This window comes from Oryzias latipes, chromosome 4, assembly GCF_053564925.1.
Source record: "Oryzias latipes strain Hd-rR chromosome 4, Olatipes_Hd-rR_3.1".
Classification (NCBI taxonomy): Eukaryota; Metazoa; Chordata; class Actinopteri; order Beloniformes; family Adrianichthyidae; genus Oryzias; species Oryzias latipes.
The window spans coordinates 25,258,027-25,277,735 of record NC_136240.1 but is presented as its reverse complement, the minus strand read 5'-3'; the positions used below and the strand labels follow the sequence as shown (position 1 = coordinate 25,277,735).

The following is a 19,709-nucleotide window of genomic DNA, read 5'->3' as shown; positions in this document are numbered from 1 at the left end:
TAAAGCGCATTCTAAATAAAATTTATTATTATTAGATCAAAAGATGATCAGAGTGAGTCTTAAAGGAAAACTTAAAATATATACTTTTCAATAATTGTAGAATCTTCTACTAACAGAGGAAATAAATAACAATAATTAAATTTCAAATCTTTAAGGTTTGTAAGTCTTGTTTTTTATTCCATTTATGTCAAAAGTATATTTTTTTCTTTAGGTATTTTAATTAAAAATAAAATTGTGTCTGTGCCTTTATTTTGGAGTTAAGGTCTGCTGAGAAAAATTAATCTGGTTAAGACTGAAAGTGTTGCTATGACAGTTTTGCAGTTTTGATCTGCACACCAACAGAAATGTTAGAACTTTGTCATGACTGGCCAAATAAATCAGAAAAGAAATATTTCTGAGATTTAGTCCGCATTTAAGGAGACTGTGGTGCTTTTATTTATTTATTTATTTCAAATAAATATCCATAAACCATTTATATTTTATAAGTTCTTCTATAATGTCCATCAATTTTTTTTAAGTAAAATTAGGTTTGTTCTGATGGGGATTCAAAGACTCCCAGTTGGATTATGGTATCATTTTTTCTATGATGGAGACTGATGGTTAAAGTGGTTTTTACTCCGTGAAGTGACATCATTCCAGCTGCCGCTCCTCGCTGCCCTCTTCTGCAACAGGAAAAAAAGCTGCCAGCTCATTGGTCAGCGTGTGCTTCTCTCCTCCCCACAGAAAGTGTGAAGGCTGTCCAGACTGGCTGGTCTCTGGCGGGTAAACAAAGAACGGACTGAGTTCGATGGCCAAAGCGGACCTAACCAGCCCGACTCCCCCCACCCGCTCCAGGCAGGGGTGATAGACCCGCCCGCTGGTGGGATGCATATACAGCGCCTCCGGGCGGAACGGGACGGCAAGCTTCTCCCCTCCGCCGCAGAAGGACAGCAGCTCCTGATCTCCTCCAAGTCCCCGCGGGCCTCCAGAGCTTTGCAGCAGGTGTGTGAAAACCATGGGCCGGTCGTCGCAGCGCAGGAAGTTCCTCTCCCTGCCGCACATAGACAGGAAGGGGAAGTCCTTCTCATAACGCCCGCTCTGGTTTGACCTCAGCCGGCTGAAGAAGAAGACTAGGAACTGTTTATCTGGAACAATAAGAGATGCAGAGGCTGTGTCAGCAGTGGGGAAGTGAAGACCTTAAACAGGAGAGAAACAGCAGGTCACAAGTGATGAAGAGACACGTCTGATGAGGATGTGAGGAAACGACTCCCATCTGCACTCTCTGAACTCAGGATTCAACCTAACCTGGGAGATTAAAATGAAAACAGCAGTTTTAAATGTTATCAATCATTTAGGATAAGCTCTATCTGTATTAATTTTGGAGACTGCACCAGTTTGTTTTGCATGAAAAGTTGTATTTTTGCATTTTAGTTTTTATACCAAAAATACTTTGTTTTTGCCTTTTTTAGAGCCATAAATACATAATCTGCAGTGTAAAAAAATATTTTAAAAAAGTATTTTCAATAAGGAAAAAGAAATCATGCGGTTTGTTTAGTGTGAAAATACACAGAAAATAATCAAAGAAAATCAACTGTTCAGTATTTAAGAAAAGTAAATTAAGTTCCTACAAACAAGCAAGAATTTTGTCCCTAAGTGACCCGGTATTTCTTTATTAAGACATTTCTTCTATCCTCCACTTCTTAGCCATATTAAAGTCACCTGGTTAAATGTATAAAATACATCTGTCTGGACCCTTAATCCTCTCCACCATGATCATGATCAAAGAGCTGTCAAAGGACACATGGGGCAACATATTTCACCATGATGACCTCTCAAACATCCCAGAGCAGGGACCTAAAGCAGGAGTATGGCTTCATGCCCCCCCCCCCCCCCCCCCAATCCATGTTTCTCTTGTAATACTTTTCCCTTTTACATCAATTCCATATTTGAAGTTTAAGCTTAAAAAATATTTTTGGATAAGTAAAAACAACTGTAGAATGACAAAATAAGACAAGACTAAAATATATAAAACAAAAGAATTACATAAACAAGACAGAATTATATAAACCAAGAGAATTATATAAATAAGAAAAAAATATATAAACAACGTGTTATAAATTGCAAAGACAGCACATCAGTTTCATATATATATATATATATCGAATAAACTACAGTACCCATAATTCTGAGCCAAGCGTTCCTGAAAAGAGAATTTTAAAATGGAACGGAACAAAAAGAGGGGAGCGGGGAATAGGAGGGGACCACAAGCCCAGGGGCGGGACCTTAAAACGCTGATAGCCAATTGGAAACATATCCGGCTGCGACAAAATCCCAGTCAGCCAATAGGAAATAATGAACTTGAATTAGAAAAATGCAGGCACAAAACCAATGATGAAATATGGAAAATAAGCAGCTTACCTTTGAAACAGGTGACAAAATTTTTAACTTTAGTGTCATCGAGGAAGAGCTGCAAATATAAAGCGATGGTTAGCATCACCGACTTACACGGAGACGCACGGGCTCGTTTAGCAATAACTTACTTGTCCTTGATGGTCCACGTAGTAAAAGTACTCTCGGATGCGGGGGTCGGGGCTCTGGCCCTGCACGTATGAAGCGGCGCTTCTGCAACCGACAGGACGGCAGCGCAGAGCCCCACCGCCGAGAACCGCCGTCCGGACAAGAAGCATGACTTCCCCGGATATAAATAAAAAAAGACTCTGGCACGAAGACCGTGTTAAACCGTGTTGACAAGCGTGTTCAGGACGCCAGGAGACGATGTTAAAATCATGTTTACAGACGCCAAGCAATAACACGGAATAATTTGAGTGCTGCACCGCACCACCGGGATGAACGAGCTGCTGCCCCCCTGCTGGACATGTTGAGAACAGAGAAAACAAAATCTCATAACTCTGACGACACTTTTTTTTTTTACCCTTTATTCAACCAAAGGCATTTTATCTGTTAACACAGGCATTTTAAACATAGCTTTATCACTCTGTTTTTTGTCCTGGTAAGAGTGTTGTAGCAAAATACAGCATTTATAAAAACCAAAAAATAAATTATTTTACATTAAAATAAGTCAAAATTCATTGGAATAACCTTAACTTCAGAAGATTACTTTTTTATGGAACTTAATAAAGTTGATGTAACCTCACCGCTTTTACGTGTATAAAGAAAATGATCCTATAAATTGCATTTCTGTGTATTCCTTTGTTCAAATTGTTGTGAATCAGGAGCAGATGAAAAAATGCCGTTTGAAGAAACTTGTAGCTGTGACAGGAACATCTGCTGGCTACAAGCTCCCTGCTCCGCTCCATTCTGATGCATCTAGGTGTAGACAAATAGATCCATGTACGTACGTCTTTGTGGAATCTGGATCAAAACTGTACAACTGTATAAACGTGTTCAGCTCAGGGGCCCCCCAGGCATTCGCCCACCCTTGCCTAGTGGTAAGTCCGTTCGTCCTCCCTTATTCAAGCCCTCCGAGGAGAAAATGTCTCCTGTTTTTTTTTTTTTTTGTCTCTTTCAAACAAGCTGAAATCTTTTAGGAGCAACCTGCCTTCCAATGGTTTCAATCCTATTTATCCAATAAGTACCAGTTTTTTAATGTAAATGGACGGTCCTCTGATTGCGCTTCAGTCAGCTATGGAGTCCCACAGGGCTCAGTTTTAGGACCCATCCTGTTTATGATTTACATGCTGCCCTTAGGAAACATAATCAGGAAACACAGAATCAATTTTCACTGTCGTGCGGATGATACACAGTTGTATTTATCCTTTAAGCCTGAACAGAATGACCATATAGAGCAGGGGTCTCAAACTCACGGCCCGCAGGCTTTTTGCGGCCCCCGCCTTAATATGAAATGAACAACTGTCACACACGTACATGCGTGACAGCTAACCGGGCTTTAACATGTACGTGTTTAAATTTAACATGTACGGCTTTAACGTGTATGCGGTTTAAATCATTTTAATTGATCACTTAACAACAAAAGCCGTCAGGACACATTTTCCACAATGCATTGTTTTGCAGTCTATCGCCGGCTTGCAGTCAGCACAATACTAAATTTCCAGCTGCGTTCACTCAGGTTGGGGCCTTGCTCCTACCCCTTTGTAATATTTTTGTGATGATTGACAGGTGATGTTGGAGCAAAAGCAAAACATACGTCCCACACCAGGTGATCTGTGCAGCGTTTCGTCCACCTGGGTGATTTCAAACACGCTTATTGTGCATCTTGGCTGCACCTAGTATTTGGTGTCGCCAAGATGAATTTCCATCCGTTTTTTTTATAAAAATATAGGAGTGGCTGACCGGCTGCTCTACAATAACTTGTGACCAGGGTTTAAATGTGCAAAAAGTCATAAGAAAGAAAATCCAAAAATGGTTACAGAATTTTGTTTCTCCTTGACTGATTTGTGTTTTAAAAAATAAACTTAAAAAAAAATTCAACAGAGACTCATAATTGGGAGCACATCCTCTGATTTCTCCACCTTAAATTTCAGTAAGTCCAAGTCCAGATTTACTGAATCATCTTTAAGCCACACTGAAGGTCTCAGCTGTATGAGAGGAAGTGCTGCCAAGTGTCCAGCAGTAAGAAGACAAGAGAAGCCGTGTTCAGAAGAACCATTCGACGGCAGAAGGGTTTTCTAATCATCTGTTAGCCATCAGAACACTGGAGTGATAGCTGATGGAAATGGGTTTATCTACTGTATGTAGATAAAGCACCAAAACCAAAAACCAGACAACAGCTGGAAGGTTTAAGGTTTTGGAATAATGTACCAGAATAAGAATGAAGGGAGAGTGTTTCTGATTAGTTTCAATGCATCTTCATTTACAAAAAATGTGCTTTTCTTTCAAACATATGAACAATTCAAAGTGACCAATAACTTTTAAACAGTAATGTAAAAAAACAGACACATTTTTCAAATATATCAAGAGATTTACATGAAAGTGAAGATTTATAAAGCCATATATCAAATAGTGTCTGGAGACCAAGATGCTTATGCCAAAAACTTAAAAAATGTTGGCATATAAATGGAATTTTGTATTTCAAATGTATAACAGTTGTTTTGGCGTTAGCATAGTTATGAATACTTTAGGCATTCATGGCCTCATGTTGTCATTTTGTTAAAAGTCTTACATTTTCCAACAAGTCCAACTTTTTTCTGCAAGAAAATGAAAGTCATCCGTTTACAGTAAGAATCACCAAACAATACACGTTTAATTTGAGTTGATATATCATCTAAAGTTAAGTAAAACAACAAAAATATGTACATGCAAACAAAAACCATTTCATTCATAAAAACTTTTTGTGACGTTTCTGAATAGAAACTTTTCAGAGGCGTTCGGAGAGACTTGTTAGAATTATTCATGTTTTCATGTGAGCTCAGTTTCATATTTTGTTCACATTTGACATAATTTTCATGCTGCTTCTGAGGAACTCCAGTCTCCTAACTTCTGATCTGTGTTAAATCTTCTGATGAGAGTGTCCAGAGTCCTCGCTTTGGACTAAAAGAGCGCCATGAAAAGCAGTTTTTGACCCGTCTCACACGTGGGTGGTGCCAGCCCTCAGTGGTGAGTGTGGGCGGCCTCTCTGTTTCTCCTCCTCTCTCCTCTTTCTGTCCTGGAGGAAGCGAGACACTCTTCTGATGGTCTGGAAGGTAAAAACGGCGCCGACGGTGTACAAGATGGCTGTGATCAGAGCAAACAGAGCCACGGCGGCATCTCCCCCGCCCACACTGCAGTTCATCCAGGTGTAGCCATTTCGGGAATAAAGCCTCTCGCGCTGCTTACACACATCCGTGGAGTTGACTTGTATCACAAAATGAAGGTAGAGGCCCACAGCTATCACATAGAGGACCGCCCCCACCACCTGGAACCCAAACGACCCCTTCAGTAACTTCTGTGACATCAGATGGGGCGGCTTGTTCCCCGCGACCACAAACAGCAGTGAAACCACCCCAAAGGTCAGGCTAAAGGCCACGCCTCCGTAGACGCCTGGCGCCCTCATCTGGCTGAACTGCATATCCAGATTTCGGACCTGCTCCAGCTCAGTGCCCTGCAGGTTGAAGTTGGTGTTGATGTCAAAGGTGCTAAACCCGCCCATTGAGGACATGCCGGACATGACCATCTGAGCTGAGACCACGCAGATCAGAACCAGGGCGTTGGTCAGGACAGTACAGATCAGCATGACACCTTTAATAAGAAGAAAGAGCAAATTCAACTTATTTCTTAGACTAAATGACAAAGTTTTAGAGTAAAACATAAAGAACACATTTAGAACCAAACCTTTGTTTCTTTCTAAACCATCATTGGGATTTTCTCAGGATGTTTTTTCATGTGTTTAAGGCTCGTTCTCCACTTCCTCATTTTAAGCTCAGACTTGTAGAAGAACTGAACCGGTCAGTCCAGTTTTGGTGGAGCAAAGAATGAATGAATTCTGAGAACCAGAGTTCTCTCTAATACTGAAGCTTTCATCTTTCCCTCTCGGTGAAGCCGCTTACCTCTCCTAGAACAAATGTTTGTGCATTTGGAAGAACTCCGAAACGATTCCCGGATACTCCTGGGACGGGAATGGGAGTCTGATGGGTAATACGGTGGCCGAGATGACCTGGAACAACAACAAAATGATTTTTATTCCAAGCATGGTCTGAGGTGGCTGCAGCACAAATAAAAAAGGTCCACCGTTTGGATTTTAGGTTAACAGAAAAAAACTTAAATAAAATAAACAAAAAATTCACTCAAAATCAAGACGTGTCCAGACTGTTCTGTTAGTTTTATTCTACGATGCATGGAATATGTGTTTTGCAAGGCTCAATACCTCCTCACAGGCAGAAGGCCGTGTTATTTATACACAACCTTCAATTCGGAAAATCCATACAGTTTAACAATAAAGTTTTGCAGCATTAAAACTTAAACTATAAAATGAAATCTAAAAAAATATTAAAATGTTAGTCAGTATTACAGCAATATAACATAAAAGTTAAAAAAAAAAAGACCGAGGACTAATTTTTAGACTCTTTATACTCCCCAGTGAATCTCACTTATGTTGGAAAAAATTAAATGAAAGAAAGTATTTAATAAACCAAGATTTGTAGGATAACAACTCCATGTGTGAACACACACTAATGCAGTGCTTAAGTGTTAGGTATCCTATGGAGACTCACCAGGGTTACATGTACGTCCTCTTTGAGAACCATTTCTGCATAACTCACAACAAAAGGTGTCCCACAGGGCTCTGTCTTTATACCCCTTGTTTATCCAATATTTCAGTTTAATTTCAGTGATATCTCATCTCATATCCAAATGAGAGACCATATACCATATGTTGCTCAACCCTAGTAAGACTTAAGGAGCCCAAATGATAATGTAGTAAAAAAAAACACATAATAGTCAAACTGTATGACTGAAATACTAATCTGTGGTCATGAAATAGTTAAATCATTTAAACCAAAAGTTGTGACCACAAAATACAGATAATGATATTCACATCTTCCCAGCTGGGTAAATAAATGGAGTGCAACTTTGCTGGTAAAGCAATCTGGCCCTTAATACGCTCTTTAATATTCAATTTAATTTAGTTTAATTTATATAGCCCAGTATCAAAACACAGTTGTCTCAGCAGGATTCACACCAATAACTGTACAAAAACTGAAAATCCGTCATAAAATATTAACAATAGGTAATTGATAAATTAAACTAGACAGCCCACAGACCCTCTTTCTTCTTCTATGGTTCAGCCTAAAGTAAAACTCAATCCTTATGTCTCTGTCCATCATGTAGCATTACTCTATATTGTTTTTCTTGTACAACAGACCAAGTAAATCCATATGAATCATGTTAGAATTATTTTGTGGCCAGGATTCAATATTTTGTTAGCATATTTAAATAGTTTCTTTGCTAAAATGTATTTAATTTTTGTACCATATCATCTGACGGGATTCACCGATACAAATACAGATACAAAAACTGCTTTTTTTTCAACTCCAAGTAAAACCTTCTGGTGCTGAAGATCCAATGGTGGGAGCACACTTCTACAGTGGGGCAAAAAAGTATTTATTCAGCAACCAATTCTGTAAATTCTTCCACTTAAAAAGATGAAAGAGGCCTGTAATTTTCATTATAGGTAAACCTCAACTATGGGAGACTAAATGAGAAACAAAAATCAAGAAAAATCACAGTCTGATTTTTAAAGAATTAATTAGTAAATTATGGTGGAAAATAACTATTTGGTCACCTCCAAAAAAAGAAAGATTTCTGGCTCTTACAGACCTGTAACTTCTTCCATAAGAGGATCCTCTGTCCTCCACTTGATACCTGTATTGATGGCACCTGTTTAGACTCATTAGCTGCGGTTACATGCGCAAAATATCTTTATTGGATCAATGGTCGGATTAGAATTCAACTGTGCACATGGGCCCAGAAAAACTTTTTCCGATTAGAACAAACGTTCACATGATCACACTTTTGGTTGGAATAAATCATTTGGGCATGCGCTGTAGTTGGAAAATACCGGAAGAGGAAATGTGTCCCACTGTAAACAAAGTGAGCTGCCATATACATGTATGCAGCAGCTCGGTAATATACGAGATGATCTTCTAAATGTGCTTTTGTTAATGTTATTAATATTATGAAGCGCCTGTTTGCTCGTCGTTTTATTTTATATTGGAGCCTGTAGGCACTCCAAAGCTTTCTCTAAAGCACCGCACCGTACAGTAAACCAGAGCAGTAGTGACACACAATCGGATCAACAATCAGCATAACCCACCTATCTTGATCGAAAAGAAATTTTGATCTGAATGATCGTGAGTATTCCGAACGGCGTGCTTACATGATGCATTTATCTTCCGATCAGGTGTTCTTTCCAATTACTTTTGTCCATGTAAACACAGCTACTGTCTATAAAAGACACCTGTCCACAACCTGAAACAGTCAACACTCCAAACTCCACTATGGCCAAAGAGCTGTCTTAAGACACCAGAAACACAAATTGTTGACCTGCACCATGCTGGGAAGACGTAATCTGCAACAGGTAAGCAGCTTGGTGTGAAAAAAAAAATCTACTGTGGGGGCAATTCTTAGGAAATGGAAGACATGCAAGACCACTGATAATCTCCCTCCATCTGGGGGTCCCCACAAGATCTCACCCCGTGTGGTCTTAATGATCACAAGAACGGTGAACAAAAATCCCAGAACCACATGGAGGGCCTTGTGAATGACCTGCAGAGAGCTGGACCAAAGTAACAAAAACTACCATCAGTAACACGCTACGCCGTAAGGGACTCAATAATAATTCTGTCTGGTCTGCAGTACCAGACGTGCCCCCCTGCTAAAACCAGTACATGCGTCTAAAGTTTGCTAGAGAGCATTTGGATGATCCAGAAGAGAATTGGGAGAATGTCCTTTGGTCAGATGAAACCAAAATACAACCATTTGGTAAGAACTCTACCCGTCGTGTTTGGAGGAGAAAGAATGCTGAATTGCACCCAAAGAACACCATAACCACTGAAGAGCACGGGGGTGGAAACATCATGCTTTGGGCTGCTTTTGAGCAAAGGAACCAGGACGACTAAGCCGTGTAAAGGAGAGAATAAATGGGACCATGTATCATCAGATTTTAAGTGAAAACCTCTTTCCATCAGCAAGGGCATTAAAGATTAAATCAGGCTGGGTCTTTCAGCGTGACAACCATCCCAAAGACACTTGACTTAAAAGAAAAAAAGACTTTTGTTTTTAATAGACAAAAACTAGGAGTCTTTACTCCAAATATGAATAACTGACAGCTGTTGCCACACTCCACAATAATAATGCATAATATTCAGCAACTGGTTATCTAATGTAATGAGGATGCTGCTAATAAAGTTGCTAAAACTGTGGACTGTTTTTTTTAAACACATTTAGAATTTACCAGTTTAATTTTTATGCCTTTATCCGTTGCACTTTAAAAGTCTAAAGATCGCAGTTATGGGTTAAGCGAAAATAGAAATCACATTTTGACGGTTCCTTCACAATCTTTGTACAAATAAATTTTAAAGCAGCTACATTATTTTACAGAGGATAAAGATAAGTTTTGCACTCATAGGTGAAACTCTAAACTAAAAATAAATAAATCGGATGCCCCCGTAGCCCCATACAGGCTGGTTCTTAAAACTATCGTCCGACATCAAAACAGTCTGGGGCCTGAAAAGGGTTGGAGACCACTGCCACACAGGATCTTACAAATCCTGACGCAGCAAGCGAGATACAGACCATCACACTACCACCACCGTGTTTAACTGTTGGGAGGTTGTTTGACTAAAATGCTGTTGGTTTGACATTTAATGTAATGGGACAGATGTGTTAAAAAAGAGTTCAGGTTTTGTGTCCACAGTCTAGATTTGGTTTCTACAAATTGAAAGTTCCACTCCGATCAGATCTAGATCAGGGCTGCAGTTTGGGGGCAAACAAACCTGCTGTTGTCCTGCGATGAGGCCTCCCCCCGGTCTCGGTCCAGTCTGTCTCGGTCCCGGTGATCCCGGTTGGAACGGGACGGATGACTCATACCTGCTAACCGAAACTGGCACAGAAACTGGTTATGAGCACCGAAACTTAAAGGGGAAAAAGCTGAACAAAAAAGCTAAGGGAATTATTCGCTGTTGTTTTTAAAAAACAGAAAAGTGTACAAATTAAGGTGTCAAAACACTTGACGTAAGACTGTTCCCTTTGACGTCACTTACGTTTTCGCGGAGGAAACGTAAATACACGAAATGTGGGCTTTTCGGCGATAATTAGCGTGATAACAAACGACATAGATTAGGAAAACGTTAGCTAAACGTTTATCAAACATTTTACTAAAGTAAACAGTACCGAAAGCACACGTCACAAGCAGGTGGAAGTTTAACACAATAAAAACAAAGTTTCTCGAGTCGAACGAAGCGTGCCTCTCGTTTTAGAACAAACTAATCTCATTTCGCTTTTGTAGTCAAAGACAAACTAACCTTAAGGTCAATGAAAACTGTCCAAAGTCCAACTCCAGCGTTCTTTATTCCCAACGATTTAGACTGTGGTTGTGTGTTTGAGCTCCTGAACAGCTCCACTACACCTGGCGGAAGGGGCGGAAGACAGAGCTGCAGGTGAGCAGGTCCCGCGGTCACCGCTGGAGCGTTACGTCACTGACGCAGAGCAGCTTCTCACAGCTGGTGTGAATCCGCCGCACTGTCCCTCGAGAGCAAAGAAGCCTCTGTTTTCAGGGAGAGTTGGCCTTTCGTTGACAACATGTCTGAAAGCATGTTGTTTATGTCTTTCCTTTGTATAAGAAAGAGAAAGCTTCCTACTTTTTGGCCTGTTAACCATTTCAGTGCAAAAATCTACATTGAAGCATCCATATTATAGTTTTTATGACACAAATGACCCTGAAATTGATATTAAAGGCAACAATCCCGTAGAAAAAGCTTATTTTTGAGTCAATATTAGTATCAATATTGACGAAGATTAAGAAACGATTAATACAAACTTCTTTAAAGCATTACAAAAATAAGAAATGCAATCATTTCATACCACAAACATTTTAGCTTCAATAATAATAGTTCAAAATACGTTTTTTGGATTCTTTCATCTGTAATACCTTTCTAACTGCTGTTCTCATTTGCCCCCCTTCCACAGTCTTCTGATTTAAAAAATAATAATAATAGAAAAACTCCACATTTGACTTCACTTTCTAGCATCCTTAATTCAAGTAAATCTGCTGCAGCAGGTGAATCCTATTTGGCACACACTCTTTTTTATTTTGAAAGGAACTTGTATGTGCTGCTGTCAAGACAAAAAGTTACATTTTTGTTTAATGGCCTCAAAAACATAAATAAAGTGCATTTTTTCTAAAGATAGGACTTTGCAGGGTTTTCGTCATTTAGAAACTGGATCACTTAGCTTCAAGTATTGCAGACCCCTGGTCAAGTAGAATTAGGTGGAGGAGGCTTCGTGTCACAAATTTTAAAGATAGAGATTTAAAGTAGTATTTGATGAGAAAGCAATAGACATTCTTTATTGACATCTGTCAAAGCTTTACTCTTGGAAAAGGTCTTTTACAGTTGTTGCTTAAATAGTATGGAACAACACAAGTAGCAAGGGAACAAAAAATAGTAAGAGAGTAAAACAATCAAAAGAAAAGGAACAAAAAAGTGTAACAAACAACATAAAAGGGTTGAGCTTTAGCTGTGAATCCTGCTTTAAACCACTCTTGAACCAGAAACCATGTTGAAGGCTGAAGCCAAAAAGAACTGGAGTATGGCTTCAGAATATTTTTGTACAATTCTTTTGGAATTCAAAGTTTTAAAATATGGAGAAACAAAACTGTTTCAACAACAACCTCTGCTTTGTGGAGCATGTCAGCTGCTGGTGTTGATCCAAAGTCGTCCACTAGAAGGCTTTAGAGCTCTTGATGTTTGTCCTGGTTTCTTTCCCTTTTCCAGCAGGACTTGGTTCCTGCACACACTTCCTGGTTTAACAGCCACAATGTTCCTGTGACTGACCAGCCATAAAATTCACGCATCCTCAGCAATGATTGACATGTTCATATAGTTTACACCAGGGATCTGCAACCTTTAATACTAAAAGAGCCATCGGGGTCTCTTTGTCCCTGATTAAAACCTAGTAGGAGCCACAAAGTCTTATTTCAATCTTTCAAAAATTGGGATTCTGCTTTGCTATTGTATTGATGTTACTTTTCAAATGTATATAAATTCTTTTATTTGGCATTAATAAAACCACAAAAATACACGTTTCTAATCTATTAAAAATGCAGTTTTTCTCTCTGTTCCAAGAGCACTTAAGATATACATTTAGAAATGTAGCTAATCTAAATAAAATCAGTGCTGAGTAAATTTTTAAAATTAGGGTTACTGTCATTTTATTTTTCTTCAGTCAAAGAGCCACAATGGAGGGGTAAATGAGCCACATGTGGCTCAGGTTGCAGATCCCTGGTTTACAAAGTTTTCAAAGTCCCGGTTTTTACTTCATAAATTCATGGACTCATGTCTGCATTGTGGTGAGAATGCTTCTTTTTATAGCAGGAAATGCAATTTATTAAATATCTCGTTCTTCACTTCCTCACATTCTGCTCAGACTTGGAGAAGAACTGAACTGGTCAGTCTAGTTCTGGTAGAGCAGAGAATGAACGAATTCTGAGAACAAGAGTTGCGCTAACCCTGAACTTTTCCCTGATGGTGACGCAGTCTACCTCTCCTGATACAAATGCCTTTTATTTTGGTGACAATCTGCTGTATCCTGTCTTGAAACTCCAGCCTGTGCTTTGGTGGAAAGTCAGGATAGGTTTGAGATGACCTGGGAATGAAGATACCGATACGGATTGGACTACCACCTCATCTACTGAGGAACTTCTACAGAGCCACCATAGAGAGCGTCCTTTGTCTGAGTGCGACGGTGTGGTACTGGAGCTGCACCACTCAATACTGGAAGGACTTGGCACAGGAGACTGAGAAACAGCTTCTTCCTCAGAGCTGTGAGGTTCCACCCCCCCTCCCCCTGTTTAGTTTAGAATTTACCTATTGAATTCTATGACTTCATGATCCTTATGATTTTATGTTTATCATTATTATATATATTAAATACTGGTATGAAGCTCTTTGAGACGACTATTGATATAATATTGTTTTATATAAACAAAATAGAATTTTTTATTTATTTATTTTTACAGTTTTGTTATTAACAAAAAACTGTCCCCTACCATCTCAAATGTCAGAAACATCTGTTTATTGCTCCTTAAGTAAAAGGTAAATGAGTTACTGTATGTCCTCCATCGTTAAACTGGTAAATTCTCCATCGAAAAAAGTCTCAAGAACACGTTAAAACCACCAAAAACATAATTTTGTTGGCCTTTTTGTCTCTTTGACCTTCATTAGTAAAACCTGAAAATTTAAAGAAAAGACAGACCATTATTTCTTCCCACTAGGAAGTGAGTGGGTTAAAAAAGTGGCGCATACAGAATTTTTAATATTATTTTTTAGGAGGAAATAATGTACATAAAACACATTTCTTTAACAAATAGTTGTGATTTCACTTTTTAGATGTCTATGAAAAAAGCATTTGGATTCTTGAACAAATGCTTAGTCTAGCACTGTGTTGGTATTTCTCTTGAAGGCCAACACCTCCTGAAAAGAAGAAGCTTATTTGCTGTGGCGGATTCACACCAGCCAAGAGAAGCTGCTCTGCGTCTGTTCAGTGAAACTCCAGCTGAGGCGGCAGGACCTGCTCACCTGCAGCTTTGCCTTCCGCCTCCTCCGCCAGGTGAGATGGGTGGAGCTCTTCAGGAGTTCAGTCAGACAGAGCAGCCGCAGCTTAATCGTTGAGAGAGGACGTTTTAACGGACTCTGAACTTTCTTCATCAACCTTAAGGTTAGTTTGCCTTCTGACAACAAAAGTGAAATTTTATACTTTTTGAAAACAGTACAGTAACAGTAAGCTTTAGACTACAACCTACTTCAGCACTTATTAAAGCATATTTTCATTACTAAAATATCTACAGGCCAAAGTTCTCTAAAGCTAATTTATTGTTGAATACCACACTTAAGTTTGCTAGATATAAAAATGGCAGAGGCAAAATTCTTTCTGTACACGCATGCATATTTCTGTCTTTTCTGTTTGGGTGGTAAGGCACTGTGAGGTCTTTGATATAGGATGGGGTCATACCATGTCAGGCCTTACGGGTTAGCAGGAGGATTTTGAACTCGATTCTAGAATCAACTGGGAGCCATTGAAGTAAAGCTAACACAGGAGTGATGTGATCTCTACTGCTACTTCTAGTTCAATCTAGCTGCTGCGTTCTGAACAAGCTGGAGACTTCTTAAGGAACTCTTAGGACACGCTGCTAACAAAGAGTTACAGTAATCCAGCCTAGATGTAACAAATGCATGGATCTTATATTGTGCAGGTGAAAAAATGTCATTTTACACATCTGAGATATGTGAGCCTTAAATGATAAATCCTGGTCAAATAAAACCCCTAGGTTTCTAACTGGAATGGAGGCTATACTTTCACCATCCAGGGAGACTATCTGAGCAGACTGAGCATATCTAAGGTTTTTTGGTCCTAAAACTGAACCCTGTGGGACTCAATAGCTGACTTGAGCCCAACAGAGGACTATCCATTTACATTGACAAACTGGTACTTATCGGATAAATAGGATTCAAACCATTGGAAGGCAGGTCCTCTGATCCCTAGGTCCTCCTCTAAATAGATTTCAACTTGTTTGACACAGACAAAGAAAAAACCAGGAGACATTTTCTCCTCGGAGAGAGCTTGAATAAGGGAGGACCATAAAACAACATGCCTTCAGACATGTTGTTGCTGGGACGGACTTACCATTAGGCAAGGGTGGGCGAATGCCTGGGGGCCCCCAACACTTTGGGGCCCCTGAGCTGAACACCTTCATACAGTTGTACAGTTTTGATCCAGATTACAGCTCAAACAAAGACGTACTTGGATTTGTTTGTCTACACCTGGATGCATCAGAATGGAGCGGAGCAGGGAGCTTGTAGCCTGCAGATGTACCTGTCACAGCTACAAGCTTTTTCAAACAGCATTTTTTCATCTTCTCCTGATTCACAACAATTTGAACAATAAATACTGAGAAATGCTATTTTCAGCCTAATTTTCTTTATACATGTCCTCCATCGTTTGAAAATGTCTCAAGAACATGTTAAAACCACCAAAAACACAATTTCTGTTGGCATTTTTGTCTCTTTGTCTTCATTAGTAAAACCTGACAATTTAAAGAAAAGACAGATCTTTATGTGTGCCTACTAGGAAGTGAGTGGGTTAAAAAATTGGCGCATTTAGACATTTTTTAGGAGGAAATAATTCTTTAGAAAATAGTTATGACTTAACTTTTTAGATGCCTATGAAAACATTTGGATTGTTGGACAACTTCTACGTTTACCACTGTGTTGGTATTTGTGTTGAAAGGCCAACACCTCCTGAAGGCTTATTTGCTGCAGCGGATTCACAGCAACCAAAGAAGCTGCTCTGCGTCTGTTTAGTGACGCTCCAGCTGAGGCGGCAGGACCTGCTCACCTGCAGCTCTGTCTTCCGCCTCCTCCGCCAGGTGAGGTGGGTGGAGCTCTTCAGGAGTGGAGTCAGACAGAGCAGCAGCTTAATCGTTGAGAGAGGACGTTTTATTAATGGACTCTGGAGTAATTTCATCGAACTTAAGGTTAGTTTGACTTTTGACAACAAAGGTGAAATTGGATACTTTTTGAAAACAGTGCAGTGAACGCTTTAGACTACAACCTAGTTCAGCACTTTTAAAGGCACATTTTCATTGCTAAAATATCTACAGGCTAAAGTTCTCTAAAGTTAATTTATTGTTGAAAAACATATACTTATGTTTCCTATGTACAAAAGTGGCAAAGGCAAAATTCTTTCTGTACATTCACACACTTTTCTGTTTTTAAAAACAACAGCAAAAGGATTTTTTGGTAATCTACATTTCTTTAAATGTTTCATGATCTCGGTGCTCAAACTAATTTTTCTTTCAGTTTCATTTAGCAGGTATGAGTCAACAGACCGGTTCAAATCAGGACAACCAGGGCGCTGATGGAGGGAAGCAGGAGGAGACAACCCCCCTCAATGAGACTCAGCCTCCAACACAGAACAGAAGGTTTGTTTGGACCAGAGCTGCCGTTCAGTCATGAAAGTCTGTAAGAACGGTGAACGATCAGAGGTGTTACGTCACCCATAGCAAATGCCCTAAATAAACAAAGTTAAAAAAAATAAAAAATTCTAAAGTATTTGGGATGTGGATACAAAGCCTTGGTCATAACTGCTCAGGGTGTCTGCAGGCAATAAATACACAAACCTGTTACGGACATGTTGGTGACCCGCAGAAAACATCCAGGTTGTAGATCGCTTGGTGAGACTCTAAGACAAAAGTGTTCACGAACATTTTTTCCTGTAAACGACAATTTGTGGCAAACACTTATACAACATGTAAGGATAAGTAGGTGAGACGCAGACGTGTCGTACTGATTTTTCATATTTTTCAGCACCCCCACAAATCCTGCAGACTACGTTAGGGACCTGTGAGTTCACGTGATAGGTGTGTTTTCCGCCTGACGCATAGAGATGAGGAAATTGAGACAATCAGAGCGAGCAGAATTTGTGTGCACATCTTTTGGCGTCCTACAGCCGGAATTTCTGCGGGTTCCTTTAGGGGCCGGTAGTCACACCTCACTGACGACTCGAGTGCGGTGTAAGGGGCATCTTATGACAGTGTGACTTGTGCGGTGCAAGTGCGTGCAGCTTACAATAGTCCTACAGACACTTCATGATACATTTACCGCTCGCACGACAATGGTACGCTCCACTTTTATGACGTCCCCAGAGGGACAGTAAGACACACCTGTGGTGTGTAAGATATAGCTGCTCCTCTCTAGGACCCTCTACGGACCTGGACAACCCAAAGCACCCTTAGGGTTCAATCCATGTATGAGTGCATGTGTCTGAGGCTTTGGGCAGCTTAAGAAGTCTAAGAAATAATGTTTCTTTTTGTCTGTTTTTCCAAATCATCTAGATCCCATCATACCTTACGTTTCAGGATTTTGCGGGTCCTGTACAAATGTATGGACATTTTGACCAGGAGAGGTAGGCATCTTCACCGTCAGCGGAAGGTTCAGTGTCAAAGAGAAACTTTGCTTCACCAGAACTGGTCTGACCGGTTCAGTTCTCCAAGTCTGAGCAGAATATGAGGAAGTGGAAAACGATCCTTAAAAACATTTAAGAACATCTAGTCTGGAAGAATCAAAATGTTAGTTTAGAAAGAAGCACAATATGGTTTCTTCTTTGGCTCTAAATGAGAATCAAATGTTTTCTTTTTTTTTAAAGCTATTGTGCTGATCTTTGCCATCCTGACCAACATCCTGGTCCTGGTCTGCGTGGTCTCAGCTCAGTTTGGGATTGTGGACACCAGCCTGAACCTGCAGGGCACTGATCTAGAGCTGGTGCGAGATATGGACACGCAGTTCAGCCAGAAGAAGCTGCCAGGCATGTACGGAGGCGTGATCTTCAGCCTGATCTTGGGGCTCGTTTCGCTGGTGTTTGTGGTCTTCGGGAGCAAACCCCCCCTGCAGATGTCACAGAATTGGATGAAGGCAGCGTTTGGGTTCCAGGTGGTGGGGGCGGTCCTCTATGTGATAGCTGTGAGCGTCTACCTTCATTTTGTGATACAAGTCAACTCCTCGGATGAGTGTAAGCAGCGTGAGAGGATTTATTCCCGAAATGGCTACACCTGGATGAACTGCGACGTGAGCGGAGCAGATGCAGCGGCTGCTCTGTTTGGTTTGATCACAGCCATCCTGTACACCGCCGGCGCCGTTTTTACCTTCCAGACCGACAGAAGAGTGTCTCGCTTCATTCAGGAAAGAGACGAAGAAGCAAAGAAACAGAGGAACCAATGAGGTCAAAACTGAGGGCTGGCAGCACCCACGTGTGAGAGGAGGCTCCTTTAGTCCACAGCGAGGACACAAGACACTTCCATCAACTGATTGTATCTCTTAAGATTTGAGCTAATATACTATCATTTAACTCTCTAAACATGTAGTCACAGGCTCCAGTTAGGCAGAATGAGCTACTGTGGTAATATAGGCCAAAATGTGACGTCCTCGCATGTGGATGCACAGATCAGAAGTTTACAGAGCTCCATAGAAGCAGCATGGAAATGATGTCATAGAGAAACTGACCTCTAATCGAAAACATGAATTATCTTAGCAGTTTGTGTTTATTCTAACAGACATCTGAAAAGTGTTTCTGATCAGAAAAACAAACAAAAGAATCAACAGTCTTTTGTTTTTTGCTTGACTTTAGGGACTTGGCAAATGGAATGTTTCTAATTTGATTTTTTTTACTGTAAAATAAATGAATTACATTTTGTGATAATAAAAAAAGTTTGATTTATTGCTATTAATTGAACATTCTAAAAAAAAAATGGCTGTCATGTTGTTAAAGCCAAATTCTGACCCTACAATCGAGTGTTGCAGCGGAAATAGAGACTCATCAGACCAGACATCGTTGTTCCAGTCTTCTATTGTCCAGTTTTGGTGATCCTGTATGAATTGTAGCCTCAGTTTCCTGTTCTTAGCTGACAGGATGGGCACCCGGTGTGGTCTTCTGCTGCTGTAGTCCATCTGCTTGTAGGTTGGACGTGTTGTGCGTTCAGAAATTCTCTTCTGCAGACCTCGGTTGTAACCAGTGGATATTTGAGTTCCTGTTACCTTTCTATCAGTTGGGTCTGGCCATTCTCCTCTGACCTCTGACATCAACAAGACATTTCTGCCCACAAAACAGCAGCTCACTGGATATTTTCTCTTTTTTGGACCAAAAAAACATGCCTAAATGCGTTGAGTTGCAGTCATGTGATTAGCTGATTACAAATGTGCATTAATGAGCATTTCCACAGGAAAATGGCCAGTTATCCATTAATTTATTTGGGAAGAAATTATCAAAGCTCAATATATGAAAAAATAATAGAAATACATTTAAATAACTGAAGTTAGTTTAAGTATCCTAAAAAGATGTGACAAAGGTAGAAAAGAATTTGAAGCGCTTGGAAAATCTTAGTTTGATCATTTTACATGCAGCCAGCAGAGGGCAGCAGTCTCTCTGTTTCAGAGAACAAAGTAGCCTGATCATGATGGAAAGATCTGAGGTTTGTTCCTCTGACGTTCATGTCCCATAACTCCAAA

At 40.0% G+C, this 19,709-nt stretch overlaps 3 protein-coding genes across 6 annotated transcripts; 1 reads left to right on the top strand and 2 right to left on the bottom strand.

Annotated features, from left to right (window-relative positions):
- Nucleotides 1-391: 391 nt before the first annotated feature.
- On the bottom strand, nucleotides 392-2,853 carry c4h8orf82 (chromosome 4 C8orf82 homolog). Its single transcript, XM_004068129.5, has 3 exons — nucleotides 2,520-2,853; nucleotides 2,398-2,446; nucleotides 392-1,124 (listed from the first exon to the last, which is right to left on the bottom strand). Exons 1-3 carry the CDS (start codon nucleotides 2,664-2,666, stop codon nucleotides 631-633), a joined length of 690 nt encoding a protein of 229 aa, XP_004068177.1. The 5' UTR covers nucleotides 2,667-2,853; the 3' UTR covers nucleotides 392-630.
- A 1,929-nt stretch (nucleotides 2,854-4,782) lies between these two features.
- Nucleotides 4,783-11,121, bottom strand: si:ch211-191a24.4 (MARVEL domain-containing protein 3). 2 transcript variants are annotated; one of them, XM_004068225.5, is made up of 4 exons: nucleotides 10,956-11,121; nucleotides 10,428-10,534; nucleotides 6,483-6,589; nucleotides 4,783-6,174 (listed from the first exon to the last, which is right to left on the bottom strand). In XM_004068225.5, the coding sequence occupies exons 2-4, from the start codon at nucleotides 10,517-10,519 to the stop codon at nucleotides 5,525-5,527; spliced, it is 849 nt and encodes a 282-aa protein (XP_004068273.1). In that variant the 5' UTR covers nucleotides 10,520-10,534; nucleotides 10,956-11,121; the 3' UTR covers nucleotides 4,783-5,524. The 2 variants fall into 2 exon arrangements, with proteins under 2 accessions (XP_004068273.1, XP_020558213.1); XM_020702554.2 differs by lacking the exon at nucleotides 10,956-11,121 and adding an exon at nucleotides 10,695-10,910.
- Nucleotides 11,122-14,268: 3,147 nt separating this feature from the next.
- On the top strand, nucleotides 14,269-18,927 carry LOC101167197 (MARVEL domain-containing protein 3). 3 transcript variants are annotated; one of them, XM_078946155.1, is made up of 5 exons: nucleotides 14,269-14,367; nucleotides 16,076-16,183; nucleotides 16,509-16,630; nucleotides 17,543-17,613; nucleotides 17,854-18,927. In XM_078946155.1, the coding sequence occupies exons 3-5, from the start codon at nucleotides 16,524-16,526 to the stop codon at nucleotides 18,423-18,425; spliced, it is 750 nt and encodes a 249-aa protein (XP_078802281.1). In that variant the 5' UTR covers nucleotides 14,269-14,367; nucleotides 16,076-16,183; nucleotides 16,509-16,523; the 3' UTR covers nucleotides 18,426-18,927. The 3 variants fall into 3 exon arrangements, with proteins under 3 accessions (XP_078802281.1, XP_011472569.2, XP_023810169.1); XM_011474267.4 differs by lacking the exon at nucleotides 14,269-14,367 and having other exon boundaries at nucleotides 15,849-16,183; XM_023954401.2 differs by lacking the exon at nucleotides 14,269-14,367 and having other exon boundaries at nucleotides 16,082-16,183; nucleotides 16,519-16,630.
- Nucleotides 18,928-19,709: the final 782 nt, after the last annotated feature.

What these genes read in the sequence shown, in the direction of transcription:
- LOC101167197 (XM_011474267.4), top strand. Translation starts at nt 15,866, where the DNA reads ATGCCTATGAAAACATTTGGATTGTTGGACAACTTCTACGTTTACCAC. An exon ending in GTAATTTCATCGAACTTAAG is followed by an intron (nt 16,184 to 16,508) that starts GTTAGTTTGACT and finishes TTTTTCTTTCAG; the next exon opens with TTTCATTTAGCAGGTATGAG. An exon ending in CCTCCAACACAGAACAGAAG is followed by an intron (nt 16,631 to 17,542) that starts GTTTGTTTGGAC and finishes CAAATCATCTAG; the next exon opens with ATCCCATCATACCTTACGTT.
- c4h8orf82 (XM_004068129.5), bottom strand. Translation starts at nt 2,666, where the DNA reads ATGCTTCTTGTCCGGACGGCGGTTCTCGGCGGTGGGGCTCTGCGCTGC. An exon ending in ACGTGGACCATCAAGGACAA is followed by an intron (nt 2,447 to 2,519) that starts GTAAGTTATTGC and finishes TTATATTTGCAG; the next exon opens with CTCTTCCTCGATGACACTAA. An exon ending in TTTTGTCACCTGTTTCAAAG is followed by an intron (nt 1,125 to 2,397) that starts GTAAGCTGCTTA and finishes TTATTGTTCCAG; the next exon opens with ATAAACAGTTCCTAGTCTTC.
- si:ch211-191a24.4 (XM_004068225.5), bottom strand. Translation starts at nt 10,519, where the DNA reads ATGAGTCATCCGTCCCGTTCCAACCGGGATCACCGGGACCGAGACAGA. An exon ending in TCATCGCAGGACAACAGCAG is followed by an intron (nt 6,590 to 10,427) that starts GTTTGTTTGCCC and finishes TTGTTGTTCCAG; the next exon opens with GTCATCTCGGCCACCGTATT. An exon ending in AAACATTTGTTCTAGGAGAG is followed by an intron (nt 6,175 to 6,482) that starts GTAAGCGGCTTC and finishes TTCTTATTAAAG; the next exon opens with GTGTCATGCTGATCTGTACT.